At 42.0% G+C, this 19,365-nt stretch overlaps 1 protein-coding gene across 1 annotated transcript in view; it reads left to right on the forward strand.

The window, feature by feature from the left end:
• The window catches only part of RNF123 (ring finger protein 123), a 124,949-nt gene that overhangs the window by 5,270 nt on the left and 100,314 nt on the right, over window positions 1–19,365 (forward strand). The window contains exons 2-8 of the mRNA XM_067463638.1: window positions 353–470; window positions 2,949–3,033; window positions 11,170–11,249; window positions 13,170–13,267; window positions 15,365–15,419; window positions 17,655–17,740; window positions 18,461–18,547. Coding sequence (XP_067319739.1) covers window positions 389–470; window positions 2,949–3,033; window positions 11,170–11,249; window positions 13,170–13,267; window positions 15,365–15,419; window positions 17,655–17,740; window positions 18,461–18,547 — 573 coding nt within the window. The 5' untranslated portion in view covers window positions 353–388. The remainder of the gene's footprint in view (window positions 1–352; window positions 471–2,948; window positions 3,034–11,169; window positions 11,250–13,169; window positions 13,268–15,364; window positions 15,420–17,654; window positions 17,741–18,460; window positions 18,548–19,365) is intronic.

A 19,365-nucleotide genomic window follows, 5' to 3' on the forward strand; every position in this document is an offset into this window, starting at 1 on the left:
GACTGTTTCTGGCTTGTGCCAAATGAAATAACGTTAATTATGGGTAGATTTTTCTGCATATCTACTTCCACGCATTAATGTTAATTGCATTTAACTCCAGAACTGTCTAACACTGTCTGGAGAAAGCCAGACACCTGGTGGTTTTACAGGACATTCTTCAAAGCACAGCTTTTCATGCCAAAGGTTATGGACAAAGATGTGTTGCCTGAGCAATGGAGAAATGCAAAACTGTTTGTGTGTTTGCCCTGCTACTCCTTCAATTTTGTGGAAAGGCAGCAAAAACCTTTTACATCCTTTCCACTTCTTGCAAATGATTTAATTTCTGATAAGTTCATTTTCCTCCCCTTTTCAGCTTTGATGTTAGTGACCATTCACACGGACCTGAATTATGACATCAAGAGGTTCTGGCACATCATTTTCTCGGAAGAATTACAGGTTAAGCACAGAGCCAGAAAAGTCCAAGATTGCAGGTAGGAACAATGTTTAGATTACCTTGGCTGGCTGGGCAGTAGACCAAAACAGTATGTCTTTTAAAAAGATACTAATTAGCAGAATGTCATGACACCTTTGTCCCAGCTTCAGCTGTGGAAATAAAGTTACCTCCTGACCTACTTTTATCACTTTGTTAGCAGATACATTGTAGTCCCCTTGTAAAGTCCAGTAGCAAAGGCGCATATGACAGATAATTGGAATATCATCTTAATTTCTAAACCTGATAGCAGCATGTAATCCAAATAGGCTGACCAGATTCAAAATATGACAGGGGTCCAATACTTTCAGTAGCTAAAATGTTAGTATGAATGGCTCTGAGAGATGGTAGAAAGTCTGCCCCAACCACCCCAAAGCCATTATGCACATGCATGTACCTAGAATTCAGGTGAAAACTGCCTAAAGATCAGTCATTATTTCAGGAAGATTCAAGGAGTCAGAAGTTAGTCCCACCGATTTTCTCTTGCCTTTTCCTCAGGTAAAGGTGCACAAGATTGTATCTTAAATCTCTGAAATGTTCTTTGGGGCTAGTAATTAGTCAACCTAGTTGAAACCATGTTAGTATGAAACTATCTTACATTGTGAGGAGGATGGAAAGACAGGGCTGATGGTTTGTTTTCAGGCATATGAAGTATTCAGAGAAACAGTCTTATTAGGTCTGTAATCACAGGAATGTATAATGTTCTGTGGGTTTGGCTAAATGAGTCTTTACTGTGCAGTACATTCAAAGCGTATAAATAGGATTTCAACTATAGTGAAAGACAGAAGAGTGAATGACATCCAAAGAGACAAAAACAAATTTCTAATGGAAAGTGGAATTAAGTACATTTAGCTGAAAAAAGGAATACTCTTCTGGGGGTGGGGAGTAAGACCATAACCTTTCTTCACTCCAAAGTGGCATTTTGTTTTTTAATTTTCATTTTGGTTGAGTTGTACTTGTTTCCCGGTCTCAGGAATCATTTTATTGCAAGTCAGCATGTGTTCAGAAAGTCTCCCAAAATGAATCTGAACCGTTGCATTGTAAACTACAAGAAGCATCTCTGTTACAAGGAAATCACAAAATTCACCTTGTGACACAAAATGTTTATGTGAATCTAGCTTCAGTTGTGGTCAACAGATAGTCATGAGGAGAATTTTAGTACAGTAGACTCTAAGTTAACTACAACTTAAGCAACTGGAATTTTCAAGCAACCAGTGATAGATAAATAAATAAATAAATAGAAGAAATAATACTTTTTTAAAAGCTGTTTTTTAATTCAGTTTTTATAATAAGCTAAGCCTGTCTTTATTTGCTTTTAATTATAGTATTTCAATATCACTATCAGGTCAATACAGAGTTTATGATATGATATTGTATAGGGTATAATATTAGTTAGGCCTATTTTAATAGTAACTCTCAAGCAACCAGAAACTACATTTATCTGGCATCTACCAATCCCCATAAGTATTGTTTACTAAGAGTCTGTTGTATAAAAATATTAATTTATATTCATCTGCGGAGTCATGATTTAAAGCAGATGGATGTTCCTGCTCATCTCAGAATAGACCAATTTTAAATATCATTGCTGCTTAGTATGTTAGTAAAAATAGGGACAGTAGAAGCTTACAGCTTTCATGTTGAATTGTAACTGAGAAAAAGGCAAATAGTGCTGTAGAATGTTAGGATTCTCTGTCTACTTCCTCTAAATTCTTTTTGATTTTGCTTGTCTATCATTGTCCCCATGCTGATCTTTGCACATTTACAGTGTGCATGTGTAAAGAGAAGTAGAGAGGCAAAGAGAAGTAACAAGGGAAGGCCAAACAGATCTGCCATTTCAAGCAGCATACTGCAGTTCCCCTTGCCAAGTAACTCAAGAGAATGTGTAAATACTCAAATAACAGCTTGACAACCTTGAGAGGCAGGAGGTACAGTAATGTGCTATTTGATTCCTTCAGACATCACTTTCCTGCATGTCATCTTGGATAAACTTTATTAATGTTCTTATGTAGCAATCTGGAAGTAGATAAGCATCCATAATGAGAGGCACAGTTTTTCATTTGTTTATTGTACCTGCTGGGAAATAGTAGATGAAAAGACTTTTGTGGGGGCAGATCCTTAGAGACAAAAACTACAATTCTAGGCCCACCTCAGATTGTCCATTGAAATTAATGGGACTTAATTTTAAGTAAACATGCTCAGGTTTGGGTTGTAAGTTACTGGTTGTGAAAAGATCTCATTAGAACTGCAATCCTAATCTTCAGGTTTCTGTTTTTCATTTATTATGATGTAATTCTAACTATTGTATGTTAGACAGATAATGGTCTGCCTGATGTGAGGCATGTCTTCATTGCCAGGAAAGGATGTCTTTTATACAGCTTTACATTGTTTGAAATAAATAAATAGAATTTAGGCAACCTGATTATTTTTTGGGTAATATCTGATAGTTCATCGCTGAGTTGTCTCTTGTTGGTTATCATAGGAATAGTGAACAGCAAGCTCCTAAATGATTACCTGCATCGCATCTTCCCCAGTGCTGAGGGAATTCAGCCTACTGCTGCCTACAGGTATGGTGAATCCTGATTCACACAAGGCCAAACAAAGTTCTTGTGCTGTTGTGGGCCCTTGGAATCGTCTGGAGTTTGGTTCCAGAACCCCATATCCATACCAAGTGCCATTATAGACAGTGGCATAGTAAAATGGTGTTCCTCATATAAAATGGCAAATCAGTGTTTGCTTTTTGGATTTTTAAAAATATTTTCAAGCTGTGGATAGTTGAATCTATGGATGCAAAATCTGTAGATAGGGAGGAACAATTGTATTTTCATTTGTATCCTGCCTTAAAAAAAAAAAAAAGAACAGTCCAGGTATGTTGATGCAGTATACCCATTGCTATGCTTTTAGTTACTAATCAGCATTAGTTTCTTGGGAACACAAAATAATATCACTGATGTTAGATGAAACAAAACATTTGTTCTACTGCAGAACTTCAGAACTGGTTTGCATGCTTTCATTATGAAGGTGTGTTGGAGAGGCAGCGATAGAGCATCAATTACTGAGCTAGATTTTTGGTAAATCTGACAATGTCACTACAAATGACGAGTAATGGTGTAAGTTCAATATATTTTAATATCTATAGAACATTCAGAAAAATTAGGCATGATTTTTTCCATTTCAAAATTAATGATATCTAATAAGATGTTCACAATTATGTCCATAAATATACAGTATATATTTTTAAAAAATTGTATCAAGTACACCGCCCCTACCTTAGCAGCCTTCAAGAAGGATCTCAAAACCTGGCTTTTCGTTGCGCTTCCGGAGAGTGACCATGTATCTCCTTTTGTTATTCCTCCCACAATGTTGTCCTCTTACTGTATTTCCTTCTGCCTGTGTGAAAGCCTGTCTTCACTACTCTGTCTCCTACGAGTTTATCCCTTACAAACATTTCTTTTTCATTTTCTCATCCAGAGTTTTATCATTTTATGTTGTACACGAGGCCCACACATTGTGACTGATTTCTCATTGCATTATTTTGTTTTGTTTTATTGTTTATTCTTCGTGTCGTCCCTGAAATGCGCACCTATGGGTTCTTCCTTGCGCATGCGCAGAAACTCGGAACATTTCTAAGTTTAAAGAATTAAAAATGATTATTTTGAGCCACCTAGGCCCCGCCCATTCCCCCGCCCCCCCGGATATAAGCGCCGAGCGGCGCCGCCATTATCTAGTTCCTTTTTCCGCGCTAAACGTGCAGCATCTCGGAATAGCTCTCCTCGATTTCTATACGGACTTTATCTTTTGGACTGACTCTGACCTACCTTGCCTCTCTCCAACCCTCGACTCGGACCGGCTGACCATTCTCCTCTTCACCCTCAGGCTAGAATGTCTTCCCTCTATTTCAAAAACTGTTCAGCTTGTGGAGCCACTCTCCCCGAAGCTGACAGGCATTCTAAATGCCTCCTTTGCTTGGGGGAATCCCACAACCTCCAATCTTGCGAAATTTGCCTTAACTTTACCACAAGGGCTCGCAAAACAAGAGATGCCCGTTTAAAAGCTCTGCTTTATGAGCGCGCTCTGGCTCCACAATCCCTTCCCACCCCCTCCCTATCCCCTATATTGGAGCCCTCTCAGCCTCCCTCCCCACGCGCTGGGGAAAGGCGAGAATTGGATCAGGCAAACGCTCCCTCTGTGGAGCCGCCTGCAAAAAAGCAAAAATCTTCCAAACAGGCCACGAGGCCTGGGAAACCGAAAGAAAAACTGAGTAAACAAAAAAAGGGACGGCAACTCACTGACTCACAGTCCTTGAGCCCTCCCAGACTTGAGCCGATGCTCCATTCCTCCGGTTCCGCAATCCACCTCCAGGAACCGCTCCCCACCATGCTCCACCTGGATGACCCCTCCCACCTTCCTCCACTCGAGCTCCTCGCTCCCTCGGAACTGGAAGCCCAGACCTGCGCAGGCCGCTCAGCCTCCCCGCCTCCGCTTCCCCTCTCCCAAGCCTCCCCCCTCCCATCCCCAAATCTTCCACAAGCCTCGGGCCCGAGGGAAACTCCTTCCCCGGTTCCGGCTGCGCCGATTGCGCAATCCTCACGCCGACGCCGCCGATCCCCTTCTCCTGAAGCGGAACCGGCAGCACCCTCCTCCCCTCCTTCCAAGAGACTCCGACCTCGCTCTTCCGACCACCCTCAGCCGTATGGATATCCAGACTACCCTTACCACCTTTATCCCCCTCCTCCTCCCTTCCCATACCCTTTCTATTATCCTCACCACCCTGACCATTATAGAGGCTTTGAAGCCTCTCATGCTGAAGATCCTAGATATCCCCAGCCCCCCCGTGCGCCTCCCACGGCCACACTCTCTCAGCCTCAAGAATACCAAGCTGAGGCTTTGACTCATCCAACAGAACAGGATCCCAACAACCCACCCTTACCAGATCCAGAAACCATTGACATTGAATCCAATGATGATACACCAGCCATCTTAGACAACCAACTCGAACCTGACCCTTCCCCCAAAAATTTGGAAGAATTCAAAAAATTTTCAGCTCTTTTAATAAGGCTGCCTAGAACCTTAAACTTAGCGACTCCAGAGCCTACCGATACGGTAGTTGACCCATGTTTTACTTCTACTGAACAACAACAACCATCATCCACTGTGTTGCCCACTCTACCTTATTTGCTAAAAATTCTCAAAAATAATGGAGTTGCCCCGGCTTCAGTCCCGGCAACTCCTAAAAGGCCTGAAAACTTATACCGTATTGATCTTTCCTCAGCTTCATGGCTTGCTAAAATGCCTAAAGCAAATTCTGTTGTGACTGATGCTCAACCTAAACCAACTCAAATTAACCAAACCTCTCCTTCTGATAAGGAAGGAAGAAAATTGGATGCTATGGCCAAAAAGTTCTACTCCTCAGCATGCCTCTTTGCACGCATGGCTCACTATGGAGTATACATGAGTGTATACCAGACTGCCTTGTGGAACAAAATTGCTCCCTATTTAGAACTATTACCACCAACTGAACAACCTCTAGCCACAGCTTTTAAACAAGAAGCTCTCCTTTTGGCTTCCCTACAAAAAGACCTCTCCAAAAATATTGCTGACACCGCAGGCAAACTTATTGCAGGATCAGTGGCCCTTCGTCGCCACGCCTGGCTAAGAGCAGCTATCCTTTCTCAATCACAACGCACCCTGATTGAAAACCTCCCCATGGATGAGGCAGGCCTTTTCAATCCCGAAACAGACTCTCAATTAAAGCACTCCCATGAAATGAAACAAACGGTATACAAGTATGACCATCAGCCATACTCCTACCAACGCCAACGATGGGGCTCCTATTATTACCGCCCTCAATACTACAATAGGCCCTACAACACCTCATTCTACAGGGGACGACAGAGACCTTACAACCCCTCTACATCATCAAGACGACCACCCCTGCCTTCCAGAGGTCAGTACCGTGGCACCAGACCCCCCAATACCAACAAACGCCGCTTTTAGCACACCTACACTTACCGACACTCCCTCACCACCTCACACCCAACCACTTACATACCTTGACAGATTACATACCTTCCTTCCGGCATGGCAGTCCATAACCACAGACACCTGGGTCTTGGACATCGTTGAAAGGGGTTATGCCATAGAATTTGACAATTATCCCCCAGTGGGCAATATATTGCTAACACCACCTTCCCAAATCATTTGGGAAGAAATTCACTCTCTCCTTCAAAAGGGCGCCATCTCGCCTACTTCCTCACAAGATTCAGACATCTGTTTTTTCTCCCGCTACTTCCTGGTGGACAAGAAAGATGGTGGTCTACGCCCCATCCTTGATCTACGTAAACTCAACACTTTCATTACACCACGTAAATTTCGCATGGTGACACTCCCCAAAATCCTTCCCTTCATTCCCAAGGACTCATGGTTAGCCACGATTGACCTTCGCGATGCCTACTTCCATATTTCGATTAGACACTCCCACCGCAGGTTCCTTACCTTTGCGGTCCAAAACAAATTCTTCTCTTTTAATTCTCTCCCGTTCGGACTTTCCACATCACCAAGAGTGTTCACCAAGTGCATGTCTGTTATAGCCGCACATCTCCGCCAACAAGGCATCACAGTTTTTCCTTACCTGGATGACTGGATGTTTTGCTCATCCTCTCGGTCACAGCTGTGCAAAGATACTGATTATACTTTATCTCTTTTGCAGGATCTGGGTCTAGTCGTGAATCACGAAAAATCTCACCTGACCCCAACACAACGTATCCAATTTATAGGAGCCGTAATAGACTCCACACTCCAGAAGGCCTTTCTCCCAGAAGATCGCTTCCTAAATCTGTGCCAGGCTATCCTAACCCTACAACAATCCCGCCAAACATCAGCTTGGGCTATCCAATCTATCCTTGGCCATATGGCTTCTACCACAAATGTAACACCCTTTGCCCGTTTAAGAATGAGACCCCTCCAAAGTTGGTTTCTCAAAGCGTTCGACACCCTTCACGAACCCCAGTCACGGGTCCTAAAACCACCGCCCCCTGTCCTCCAGTCACTCTCATGGTGGACAAAGCAATACAATGTTCTCTCGGGGATGCCATTCAACCATCCCCGCCCCTCCATGTCCCTCACAACCGACGCCTCCAACTCAGGTTGGGGAGCACATCTCAAGGGATTCCAGATCAGTGGCCACTGGTCCCCACAAGAGCAGAAGCTCCACATCAATGCCTTAGAAATGATGGCAGTGGAGAAGGCTCTTCGGGCCTTCACACGCATTGTATCCAATCATGTCATACAGATAGTAACAGACAACACCTCTGTCAAATACTACATCAACAAACAGGGAGGAACACGCTCACGCACGCTCCTCCACATCTCACAACGAATTTGGGAGTGGTGCATTCTGAAGAATGTCCTTCTCACAGCCATCCACTTACCAGGCCAGGACAACATCCTGGCAGACTCTCTAAGCAGGTCCTCCAAAAACAACCACGAGTGGCATCTCCACCCCAGACAGTTCAAAGCCCTCACACGCAAGTGGGGCGAACCCAGAATAGACCTATTTGCATCTCCAGTAAACAACCACTGTCCACTCTACTGCGCACGGCTCCACCCTCACGCATCCCAAGGTTGTCTCGGGGACGCCTTCCTATTCCAATGGGCGCCCGGCCTCCTCTACCTCTTTCCACCGCTCCCCCTCCTATCCCCAGTCATAGCCAAAATAATTCAGGACAACACGGACTGCATTCTAATCACACCCTGGTGGCCACGACAACACTGGTTTGCCCCCCTTCTCCAAATCTCCAACAAAGAATACCTCCACCTCAGCCAAACCCCGGACCTTCTCACAGTAGAGAACGGCCTGGTCCTACATCCCGACCTGCAATCTCTACGCCTAACGGCGTGGAGAATCAAACCACACTAGGCCTTTCTGATGAAGTCTCCCGTATACTTTTGGCGGCCCATAAACCTGCCACCAAGAAATCATATGACTATAAATGGTCCTCTTTCAAATCCTTTGCTCAATCGCTGGGACACAACCCCATCTCTGCTCCAGTTCCCTTTGTCTTAGACTTCCTTGTCCACCTCTCCACCAAGGGTTTCTCCCTTTCTTCGGTGAAATGCTACCTGTCAGCCATTTCATTTTTCCGAAGAAAGTCCGGGTTGCCGTCCCTTTTTCAGGACCATCTGGTACAATTGTTTCTTAAAGGCTACAAAAATATCCACCCTCCTGTCTCCCCCCCTCCCCCCCAGTGGAGCCTGGAGCTAGTGCTATCCCAGTTATCCAAACCACCTTTTGAACCTATGGCCTCTAATGATATCTCCCACCTATCGTGGAAGACGGCCTTTCTTGTGGCCATTACTTCAGCTAGGAGAGCCAGCGAACTCGCGGCCCTCCGTTCAGACCCTCCTTATGTAAGATTCCACCCTGACAAGGTTGTCCTCCGCACCGATGTCACGTTCCTTCCTAAGGTGGTCTCTCATTTTCATATGTCACAAGACATTGTTCTACCAAATTTTTTCCCCAACCCATCCTCCCAGTTGGAGGTAGTTCTGCACTCCCTTGATGTTAAAAGAGCACTTTCCTTTTATTTACATAGAACTTCCACTTACAGGAAGTCTCCCAGATTGTTTTTGAAATACAGGAAAGACGTACTTGGCCTACCTGTGTCCTCCCAGGGACTGGCCTCCTGGATTGTTGCAACCATCCGTCTAGCCTACCAACTCGCAGGAAAAGACCCTCCATCCCACCTCGTGGGACATTCGACCCGTTCTGTGTCTACATCCCAAGCATTCCTCAAGGGAATTCCCTTGGATCAGATTTGCAAAGCAGCTACGTGGTCTACACCGTCCACGTTTGCCTCTCACTACAAGCTTGACATTCAGGCAAAGCAAGATGCTAGCTTCGGCAGAGCAGTTCTTTTCTCCTGTGTGGCATGACCCACCTCCAGGTCAGTAGCTTGTTATTCACCCATAGGTGCGCATTTCACGGACGACACGAAGAATAAATAAAGGTTGCTTACCTGTAACCGTATTTCTTCGAGTGTCAGTCCGTGAAATCCGCACGACCCGCCCGTCCTCCCCTCTGTCATGCCATTCTCCTGGCTGCTGTTTAGCGCTGGGAACTAGATAATGGCGGCGCCGCTCGGCGCTTATATCCGGGGGGGCGGGGGAATGGGCGGGGCCTAGGTGGCTCAAAATAATCATTTTTAATTCTTTAAACTTAGAAATGTTCCGAGTTTCTGCGCATGCGCAAGGAAGAACCCATAGGTGCGGATTTCACGGACTGACACTCGAAGAAATACGGTTACAGGTAAGCAACCTTTATATTCCTAAGTTGTTTTAGTTTTATTATGTATTTTGCTGTAATGTATTTCCGGGCTCGGCCTCATATAAGCCACCCCGACTCCCCTTTGGGGAGATGGTGGCGGAGTATAAATAAAGATTATTATTATTATTATTATTATTATTATTATTATTATTATTATTGCAGACTATGATGTAATCATTTTATTTAATTAGATTTACATTTTTCTTTTGTCTGATTATCATGCTTACGTTATTTTACTATTTTAGTCCCAATCGAAGCCAGGAGAAAAAAATACGAAATGAGTCCTTTAATTTCATGTTTATTATACAGCGAAGTCAATTATTCTAATCACACAGAATACATTCTGTTGTTTGAAATAATACTTTCATTTCTATTTTTGGAGTACAAATTCCTTCAGGTCACTGCTAGTGCAGTTTGAGACACCTCATGTTAATGTTACTCTGGCTGAATGACTGTTGTATGTTTGTACTTAAAGATCTGCTAGGTCAAATTCCACCCACTATATACTTAGCTTCTGAACTCACAAGTGAGTTGCGGCTAAAAATAACTTTCATCCTTTTTTTACTTTGGATGAGCAGAGGTTACCAGGAGGAGGAAAAGGAACAGAGTGGTTCCTTGTTGCTTTTCATACTTGCTCACACATGGTATTCTTGAAGTATTCTATTTTCCCTTTTTTCCCTTTTGAATTTCACAAACCTTATAATCAAGTTTCTTCAAGCTGTTTCTTGAGATTATAACCTGGATAAGAAAAGAGAATGCTTAATATAAATATTGCCTTTTGTTGGATTGTCGTCTTACTTTAGGTCTAAAAATATGATCCAGCAACCAAAATGCAGCCCATCAGCCATGTAGGGGGGTGCTTTAGGAATTCAGGGAACCTTCGGATTTTCCTGCCTGCTTATCAAAACTTTTATTAGCCTACTTTTTGTATTAGTTTATTGGGAAGCAAGGAGAAATACTGTCACTTAAAATTTGAATAATAACTAAGATTGTATATAAAATTCAGCTTGGAACAAAAGTCATACCAAACATTGGGGGGATAGAGAGGGAAATTGCATGGGATTCAGGTGGAAGAACTATTTATTTTCTTTTAGAGCTTTTTATGTGGAATGTTGGCACATGAGAGAGTCATAAAGTGAGCAATAGAGAATGTATGTTAGGAATCATGTCTTCAGTTTCCCTTCAGACACAATCTGATTCATCGTTGAATATATTTTCATTTTTTTTACAATTTCAAGTAGCTTTGTACTTATAAATCACATAATTCATTTGAATTAATAGTTTATGAAGAACAAGACTGAAATAGTTAAAGGGTTCTGTTTTAGGATTTCTAGAGGGTCATGTGAAACTTCTGAAAGATGGTTCACTTTATTTTTAGAAAGCACCTGTCCTTCCAAAATCTGCAAGAACACATAGAACGATTGCTGGCAGAAAATGGCGGGTCTGAAGATGGCCAAGGTAGGTTTATGTTGCACACCAGGGCTGGGAAGGCACCTTTGAACCAATCTCACACTCCAGAGTCCAATATATAAGCAAAGCAGTTTATTGAAGAATAAATGTAGCTTCAGGAAAAAGGATAAAAAACTATCAAAAGTAATATAAAATATTGTCCACAAGAATAGACACTTAAAACTTGGAAACAGGAATCCAAACACTAAGGGACAGGCAAATTACAACTGAAGACTTGGCATACAAGACTCATCCAGAAGAACAGGAATACATGAAAAACATGACAAAGATCCAAGGAGTTACAAGAGTCCGTGATCCCAATATAATCCAGGAGCAATATGAGAAATACAGGAATGTTCACTAGAAAACATGAAATCCAAGGCCCATGAAACTTGAACAAGAGAGAGGATTGCTACCTTAAGCCAGACGTTGATTTCTCTGAGGAATCAGCCTTAATCACCCTTCATATATACTCAAAAACTATGCCTTTTCCCTTGGGAAGACTCAGGAGGTTTCTTCTTGTCTAGTAATCTGAGGGAGCAATGTCTCCCCTTGGCCACCTGTCTTTATTGACAGATCTGACTCCTTCCATCTACCTCGAAGGAGGCATCCTTTTCTGAATCCCCAATTACCACATTCTTTTCACATTCCAACCTTGATTCTCTTAGGAAAGCTAACTCAAGCCTGTCAGCCTCTTTCTCTGTCTGTAAAGGAACATCTAATGCATGCCTGGCCATCCCAGAATCCTCAGCTTCATCATGACTAACATCACCTTCCTGCCCAAAATCCCCATTTCCAGACCCCTGTGGGTCTGCAGAAGCTTGATCACTGTTCTCTGAAATCTCAGGCAATGAAGCAATCACAGGCTGAATCACAACAGTTTGTGTAGAATATCTGTTGAGTTTGGAATTTCCAAAAAGAAGCAAGATAGTGTCTTACGGAAAATTTATTCTTGGGCCTAGTTACCTTCTTAGTCTATGTCAAGCACTAATGTGCTAATTTCCAATCAGAAACAAGAATTGGCCCTTTGAATTAATTGAATGAATTAGACACAGCTCTCAGGATTTTATTTCAGTGAAATAATTGCTTTTTCATCTGACATTAAATATGTGCTGGAGTTTCTTCCCTTTTAAACCTGCACAGATTTATTTGGATACAAATCCTTTTAAAAATAAAATGTTCTAAAAGAATGGCCTGAGGAGGGCTGTATTGTTTCAGACTGAATTTAAAAAAAGTATTTATTTACTTATTTATGCATTATATGCTTTTAACATGATACTATATTTTAATATTGTGTTTTACTGTGTTTAATTTAATTCTATTTTAATATCATTTTGTATGCTTTAATTGTATTAATAATGTAAATGGTAAGCTTATTTGAACCCCAATTCTGGGGAACAAATGGGATACAAATAAATAAATGTAATCATCATCTTTCATGTGCATTCCATAATCTCTTTCATAGTACGCTATATCATCCTTTTAAATATCTGTACTGCTCACAGTTACTTGAATTCTTGTTGAAACTGTAGAAATGGCTGCTGTGGTGGAATTTTGTTTAGATTCACAATCTGAATGTTTTTGCTGTTCCTTAATCCCAGCATCTGCCAAAAAATCATGCTCTTGTTCTCCAGTGCTCCTTTTGGATCTTATGGGTGACAAGACATACAGTTTTGGATACCTAGTGAGAAAATACAATGTGTGATGAGTGTAACCATAGCTACATTGTTTTCTCTGTTTCTTTAGAAAACTTATGTTGAGTGTTCTTCTGTTTCTTTTTTCTATATCATGTAATATATTAGTTGGTGATGGAAGGCTTGTTTTTCTCTTTTTCTTATAAAATGTTGAACAGTGCTTAATCTTGGCCACCATATATCTTACACTGTTGTTTTTAAAATTTGTCTCATGATTCCTCAACTTTTATTACAGATCAGGTAGTAGAGGGCAGACTTGGCCCTTCTACTGTGGTCTTGGATCACACCAGTGGCTTTGAGGGGCTCTTGCTGGTGGATGATGACCTGCTTGGGGTGAGTGTGAAGTAAACACTCTGAATGTACAGTACTCAGTCTTAGAAACTTGAAAGAACTGTTTACTGAGACTTTCTTGCTGCAGTGTTTCTTTCTACATTCTCATTCCCCTTCTCTTTGAAGATTTATGCAGATTTAACCACAGCTACTTCTTAATCACAAGTCAAATGCCAGCCCAGGAAATGTGCATTTTTTTCCACTACACAATTGTCTTGCTAGAAGAAGGTTCCCTGGCTGGTTTGATAGTTTTCCAGTATCAATGATAACTTTGACTAAAGTTAAAGAGGGCTCCCATTTAACATGAATCTGAAACTAAAGACATCAATGCTGGGCAAACATCAGTTGTGGTTCATATTGATGGCAGAAAAACATTTGATTGTGGTTAACAGAGGAATTGGAAATATAAGAAAAAATGTCATGTTCAGAAGGCTGGTTTCTGATTTATTAACAATGGTTAACATAAATGCAGTGTTAAGCTTGCACTGTTCCTTTGTGTTAACAGAAGTTAGCTTTTATCTAGAGGTGCTGTGACATTAACTGTACATTTGATACGTTGTATCACTATCATCGTCAACTTTATACTTTTCATTACTGCAATGGCATTTTTATTAACCCTCTGATATCTGGAATTTTGAAAAATTTCCTTCTGTGATATGGATTATATCTCTCATTCTTGTATTGTGTCTTTTGTCAATTGGCTACTATTACAAATCTGTTTTGTATTCTTGCAGTGTCCTCTTAAATTCTGCCTTCTTTTGTGATTCTACAGTTCTGCTTCTGTTTTATTAGTGTCTTTTTACCGCTCTGGGTAGTTCTACACAAACACTATAATCCAGTTTGGAAGTGGATTAAAGCAAACTGGTTTTGCTGTGCATATGCTTACACAAACACCCCAGGAACCAGTTTGAGGCTGGGATGGTGGCTACAATATCAACTGATTTCAGATTGAAACTAAACCCAGGAACCACAGTTTCCATGGCTGAACAGCAGCCAGAAAGTGAAGGATTTTTTCTTAACCAGTCCACTGAGATGCATTAATGTGCTTATCCATACCTGTTTGGGATCATCCAGGTTTTGAATCTTGCATGGGATATATTCTGATCTGCTGCAGTGTATTATCTGACATTCTGGATTTTCTGATGAAGTTTTTAAAATATGGTGTTTCTGGCTTGATCCACACTACAAAACACACTGGGAGTGCACATTTTGTGGACACCCTGCCCTCGAGCCGGCTTTGAACTGTATTATAATGTCTGTGTAGACACACCCTCTGTCTCAGTGTTCTGATAGTATTAGTTTTTATTTTTTTTTATTTTACTAGTGATATTTTTGTGTTTTGAAATAACAGAAGATTGCTCTGTAGCTTTTTTTCTTGCCACTATATCTCACTTGCCAGTCTAGGTTCCTAGTGTCAACCCAGGAAGTAGGAACAGAAGTAGCTTTGCAATTAATTTTACAGCAGCTGTGCATTGCTTGGCAGTCCAGGGCACTAAACATCTAGGTGACCTTGAGGATAAATGATAGTTCCCTTTTGTGTTTACTAACATCTCCTTTTATTAGCAGCACTCCTCTCAATTGTCATAGGCATGGTTTTAGTACTAGGGTTTTGTCGCATTTGCAGTCACTTGTACCTTACATTCTTCTACCATTCCATCTGGCATTCTGTGTCTTGTCCTTGCTGTTTCTGGCAGATATTTAGACTTGCTGTGGTGCAGCCCATCTGGTGCCTGCAATTGGCATACTCCAGGCTCTTAGTTCCTGCTGATCCCCACCTGTCCACATAGCTTATCAGGCAGGTTGTGGGGCCACCAAGTGTTTGTCTGTGTGAAATGGAAGCTGGGTACAATAATTTGGATATCAATTTTTGTTGTTACTGTTTCTGCTTCTATATCCTGTGTACTTTCAGATATCAGGGGTTTCTTTGTGTGCTTTCTTTTGGTAGGAGCAAACTCCAGTTGATATTGTTTGAGACTTGAATTATTAGAAGTGATCTGATACTTTTCTAACTATTTTTGTAAGGTATAATAAAATCCTTAAGGTTGAATGACTGTTGTAAATAGTGTTTAACAGTTATCTTTTTCCTTTTTCTGCTATCAGGTAATTGGCCATAGTAACTTTGGCTCTATCAGAGCTACTACCTGTGTATATAAAGGTAAGAGTTTGGGGGAAAATAGTTCAACTATAGTATTGGTCCAAGTGGGAATACATTTGTAACAATTGGAGAACAATTTGTTAATAGTGTGAGTACATAAATCCTAAACTTTAATTTTTGGGTCATCATTGTTTCAGTTAATCTACAGAAAGATTTTAGCACTTAATTATTTCCACCCAAGTAGACCTATAAACATATTACAGTTATTTATTTATTTATTTATTTATTTGGTACGCTTGTATACCGCCAATATCTCAGCCTATGCGGCGACTCATTGCGGTTTACAACATGTTAAAATATACAATTCACTTTAAACATATAGATTAAAATTAAGAATACATACAAACATACATAGTATTGGGCCACCAATACAGATCAAGACATCTCATCGTTTAAATCGTAGTCCAATTCGTTGTCCTTGATTGCTAGTCCATGGTCAAACAACATCACATCAAAAATCAATTGAAGACTTGCACGAACATCCAAGTTTTTAGTTTCTTCCGAAATGCCATTAGCGAGGTGGCTGATCTTAGTTCAGTAGGGAGGGCATTCCAAAGCCGGGGGGCCACCACAGAAAAGGCCCTATCTCTCGTTCCCACAAGCCGCACCTGTGAAGCAGGTGGGATAGAGAGAAGGGCTTCTCCTGAAGATCTTAGGGTCCTGGTGGGCTGATAGGCCGAGATATGTTCGGATAGGTATGTAGGGCCAGAACCGTTTAGGGCTTTAAAGGTCAAAACCAGCACTTTGAATTGGGCTCGGTAGCTGATCGGTAGCCAGTGGAGCTGGTACAGCAGAGGAGTTGTATGCTCCCTGCGCCCAGCCCCTGTTAATACCATGGCTGCCGCCCGTTGGACTAATTGAAGCTTCCGGGCCGTCTTCAAAGGCAACCCCACATAGAGAGCGTTGCAGTAATCAAGACGGGATGTAACCAGAGCGTGGACTACCGTGGCCAAGTCAGACTTCCCAAGGTACGGTCGCAGTTGGCGCACGAGTCTTAACTGTGCGAATGCTCCCCTGGTCACCGCCGAAACCTGGGGCTCCAGGCTCAGCGATGAGTCCAGGATCACACCCAAACTGCGAACCTGTGTCTTCAGGGGGAGTGCGACCCCGTCTAACACAGGCTGTAACCCTATACCCTGTTCGGCCTTGCGACTGACCAGGAGCACCTCTGTCTTGTCTGGATTCAATTTCAATTTGTTCGCCCCCATCCAGACCGTCACAGCGGCCAAGCACCGGTTCAGGACTTCGACAGCCTCCTTAGTAGCAGGTGGAAAGGAGTGACAGAGTTGGACATCATCTGCGTACAGATGACACCGCACCCCGAAACTCCGGATGATCTCGCCCAGCGGCTTCATGTAGATGTTAAACAACATGGGGGACAGGATTGAACCCTGAGGAACCCCACAAGACAAAGGTTGTGGGGTAGAGCAGGAGTCCCCCAGTGACACCTTCTGAGACCGACCCTCGAGGAATGACCGGAGCCACTGCAGAGCAGTACCTCCGAGACCCATTCCCGCGAGGCGTCCCAGAAGGATACCATGGTCGACGGTATCGAAGGCCGCTGAGAGGTCGAGTAGCACCAACAGGGACACACTCCCCCTGTCGAGCTCCCGACGGAGATCATCCACTAAGGCGACCAAGGCTGTCTCGGTACCATGTCCCGGCCTAAAGCCAGACTGTGCCGAGTCTAGATAATCCGTGTCTACCAAGAATGCCTGGAGTTGTGAGGCCACCACACGTTCCATGACTTTGCCCAAAAAGGGAAGATTGGAAACAGGCCGATAGTTTACCAATTGAGTGGGGTCCAGTGATGGCTTCTTCAACAGCGGTTTTAGCTAGAGCTTTATCCCATTATATTGATATTGCTGTTATTCCAATTTACCTGCTGTATCTCATCCTGTAAAATTCTTGGTTTTATAGTTTATTGAGGGTCAAGTGATTTCTGGCTGAGGATTCTCTACGTCCTTCTCGAAACTGCAAATCCCAGCATTCCATATGATATTGTCATGACAGAGTCGAATAATAGCACTACAACTATAACAATGATAGGACCCTTAGACCTATAAATATTAATTAAAACAGCAATATGTAGGGGCAGGGAGAATGTACTTACCTTTTTGGAAAGCCTCCAGGTGTTTTGGGGCTGTTTGTTCTGTGGCATTTCAGCAATTTCAGCCTATAGCATTAAACCAAGGTTTTTCATAAGATGTTTTTGCTTCTCTGTTCTACTTTTAGGAAAATGGATCTACGAAGTTTTGATTTCTTCCCAAGGCCTCATGCAGATTGGCTGGTGCACTCTCAACTGTCGATTCAATCAAGAGGTAATATTGTGTAGTTCTAGACTTGTTTAGTTCTAGGGCCACAAGTTTGACACCTGTTTTCTAGATTGCTAAGTTTCTAATTTCATTGGCCCTCAATGTACAGTGCTGAGAAGATTGTCTTTTCTTCTTCTTTTTGTATTATGAATTTCATTATAGATATTGCATTCTGATTTAGTTGTGTGTACTGAAAGGGCTTTGTATTGTTATCTTGTTCTTGAAAGCTTATACCCAAGGCTGGCCTAGGGAACCTAAAACTTCCTTCCACAGAACGTTCTCTGCTTCTCTTGGATCCAGAACTGGATCTGATCATTATTGAAAAAAATATTACAAGTGCATTGATGTTGCCCCATGGAAATGTTTCCCCAGCTCTGGGTTCTCTGGGTTACACTTTGTATTTCTCAATTCTTGTTGATATGAAATTTTCAGTATTTAATGGAAGCAGCACCATAAAAAACTTTTCAAAAGCATAAGGTACATGAGGTGCGGAAACACTCCACTTTTATGATAAACGGTTTTGCTCTTGTGTTGTAGATATTCTGTGCTAGAAACTATTGGGCTGTAGTAAAGCACAGCCTAAAACCTATTCAGAATTCTTATCTGTGGGATTCTATGTAGGGGCAGGGAAATGTACTTCAAAAGACAGGCGTCAAATATGCTAAATCCTTATAATTGTCCAAGCATTTTTGGTTAAGGTACTCTCTTTGCTTTCTTTTTCTATAGGAGGGAGTTGGAGACACTCCTGATTCATATGCCTATGATGGAAATCGAGTACGGAAATGGAATGTGACCACCACCAACTATGGTAAAGTGAGTATCTAATTTCAATTATTTTTTTTGCCTAAATGAGCAAATCCATCATAAGGGTTTTGCATCTCTATTTTACTTGGTTCCAGAATTGGGAACCTGGGAGGTAAACCTTTTGCTAAATTAAACCATTGATCCATCTGATTCATTGAGTATGAATGTGCCTTCAAGTCACCTGCTAACTTATGATGACCCCATTAATTTAGTAGAGTTATCTGGGGCAAGGAATAGTCAGAGGTTGATTTCTCTGAAATATAGCATACAGCATCATTGAAGGAATGCATAGTTGAAGCACTCCCAAGACATGGCTATCCAGCCTCTGCTTAAAGACTTCCAAAGAAGGAGATATCACCACACTTGAAGGCACAATATTCCACTTTTGAAAAGCTCTTAGCAGACAAAACATACCCAGCTCACTAAGCCACTTTTTATAAAACATGGTTTCTAGACCTTTTACCATTTTGGTTGTCTTCCTCTACACACTTTCTAACTTGTCACTAAGCTTCTTGAATTGTTGTGCTGTGTCCAAACTTGGACAAAGTATTCTGACCAAAGCTAAATAAAGTAGTACTTCCCTTGATCTTAGCATTGTTCTCCTATTGATGCTGTGTAGAATTTCATTGACCTTTCTAGCTGCCACATCACTGTTAACTCATGCTCAGCTTGTGGTCTCCTAAGACTCTTAGATTCCTTTTGTATGTACTGTTGTCAGGCAGTGTCACCTATCCTACATGTGTACACTTGGTGTAATATAAGTGCACTGTATATGTTGTAATAAGCAGCAGGAGGGGAAGATAAGGACGGGGTACAACAGGGATTAA

This window comes from Anolis sagrei, chromosome 2, assembly GCF_037176765.1.
Source record: "Anolis sagrei isolate rAnoSag1 chromosome 2, rAnoSag1.mat, whole genome shotgun sequence".
NCBI lineage: Eukaryota > Metazoa > Chordata > Lepidosauria > Squamata > Dactyloidae > Anolis > Anolis sagrei.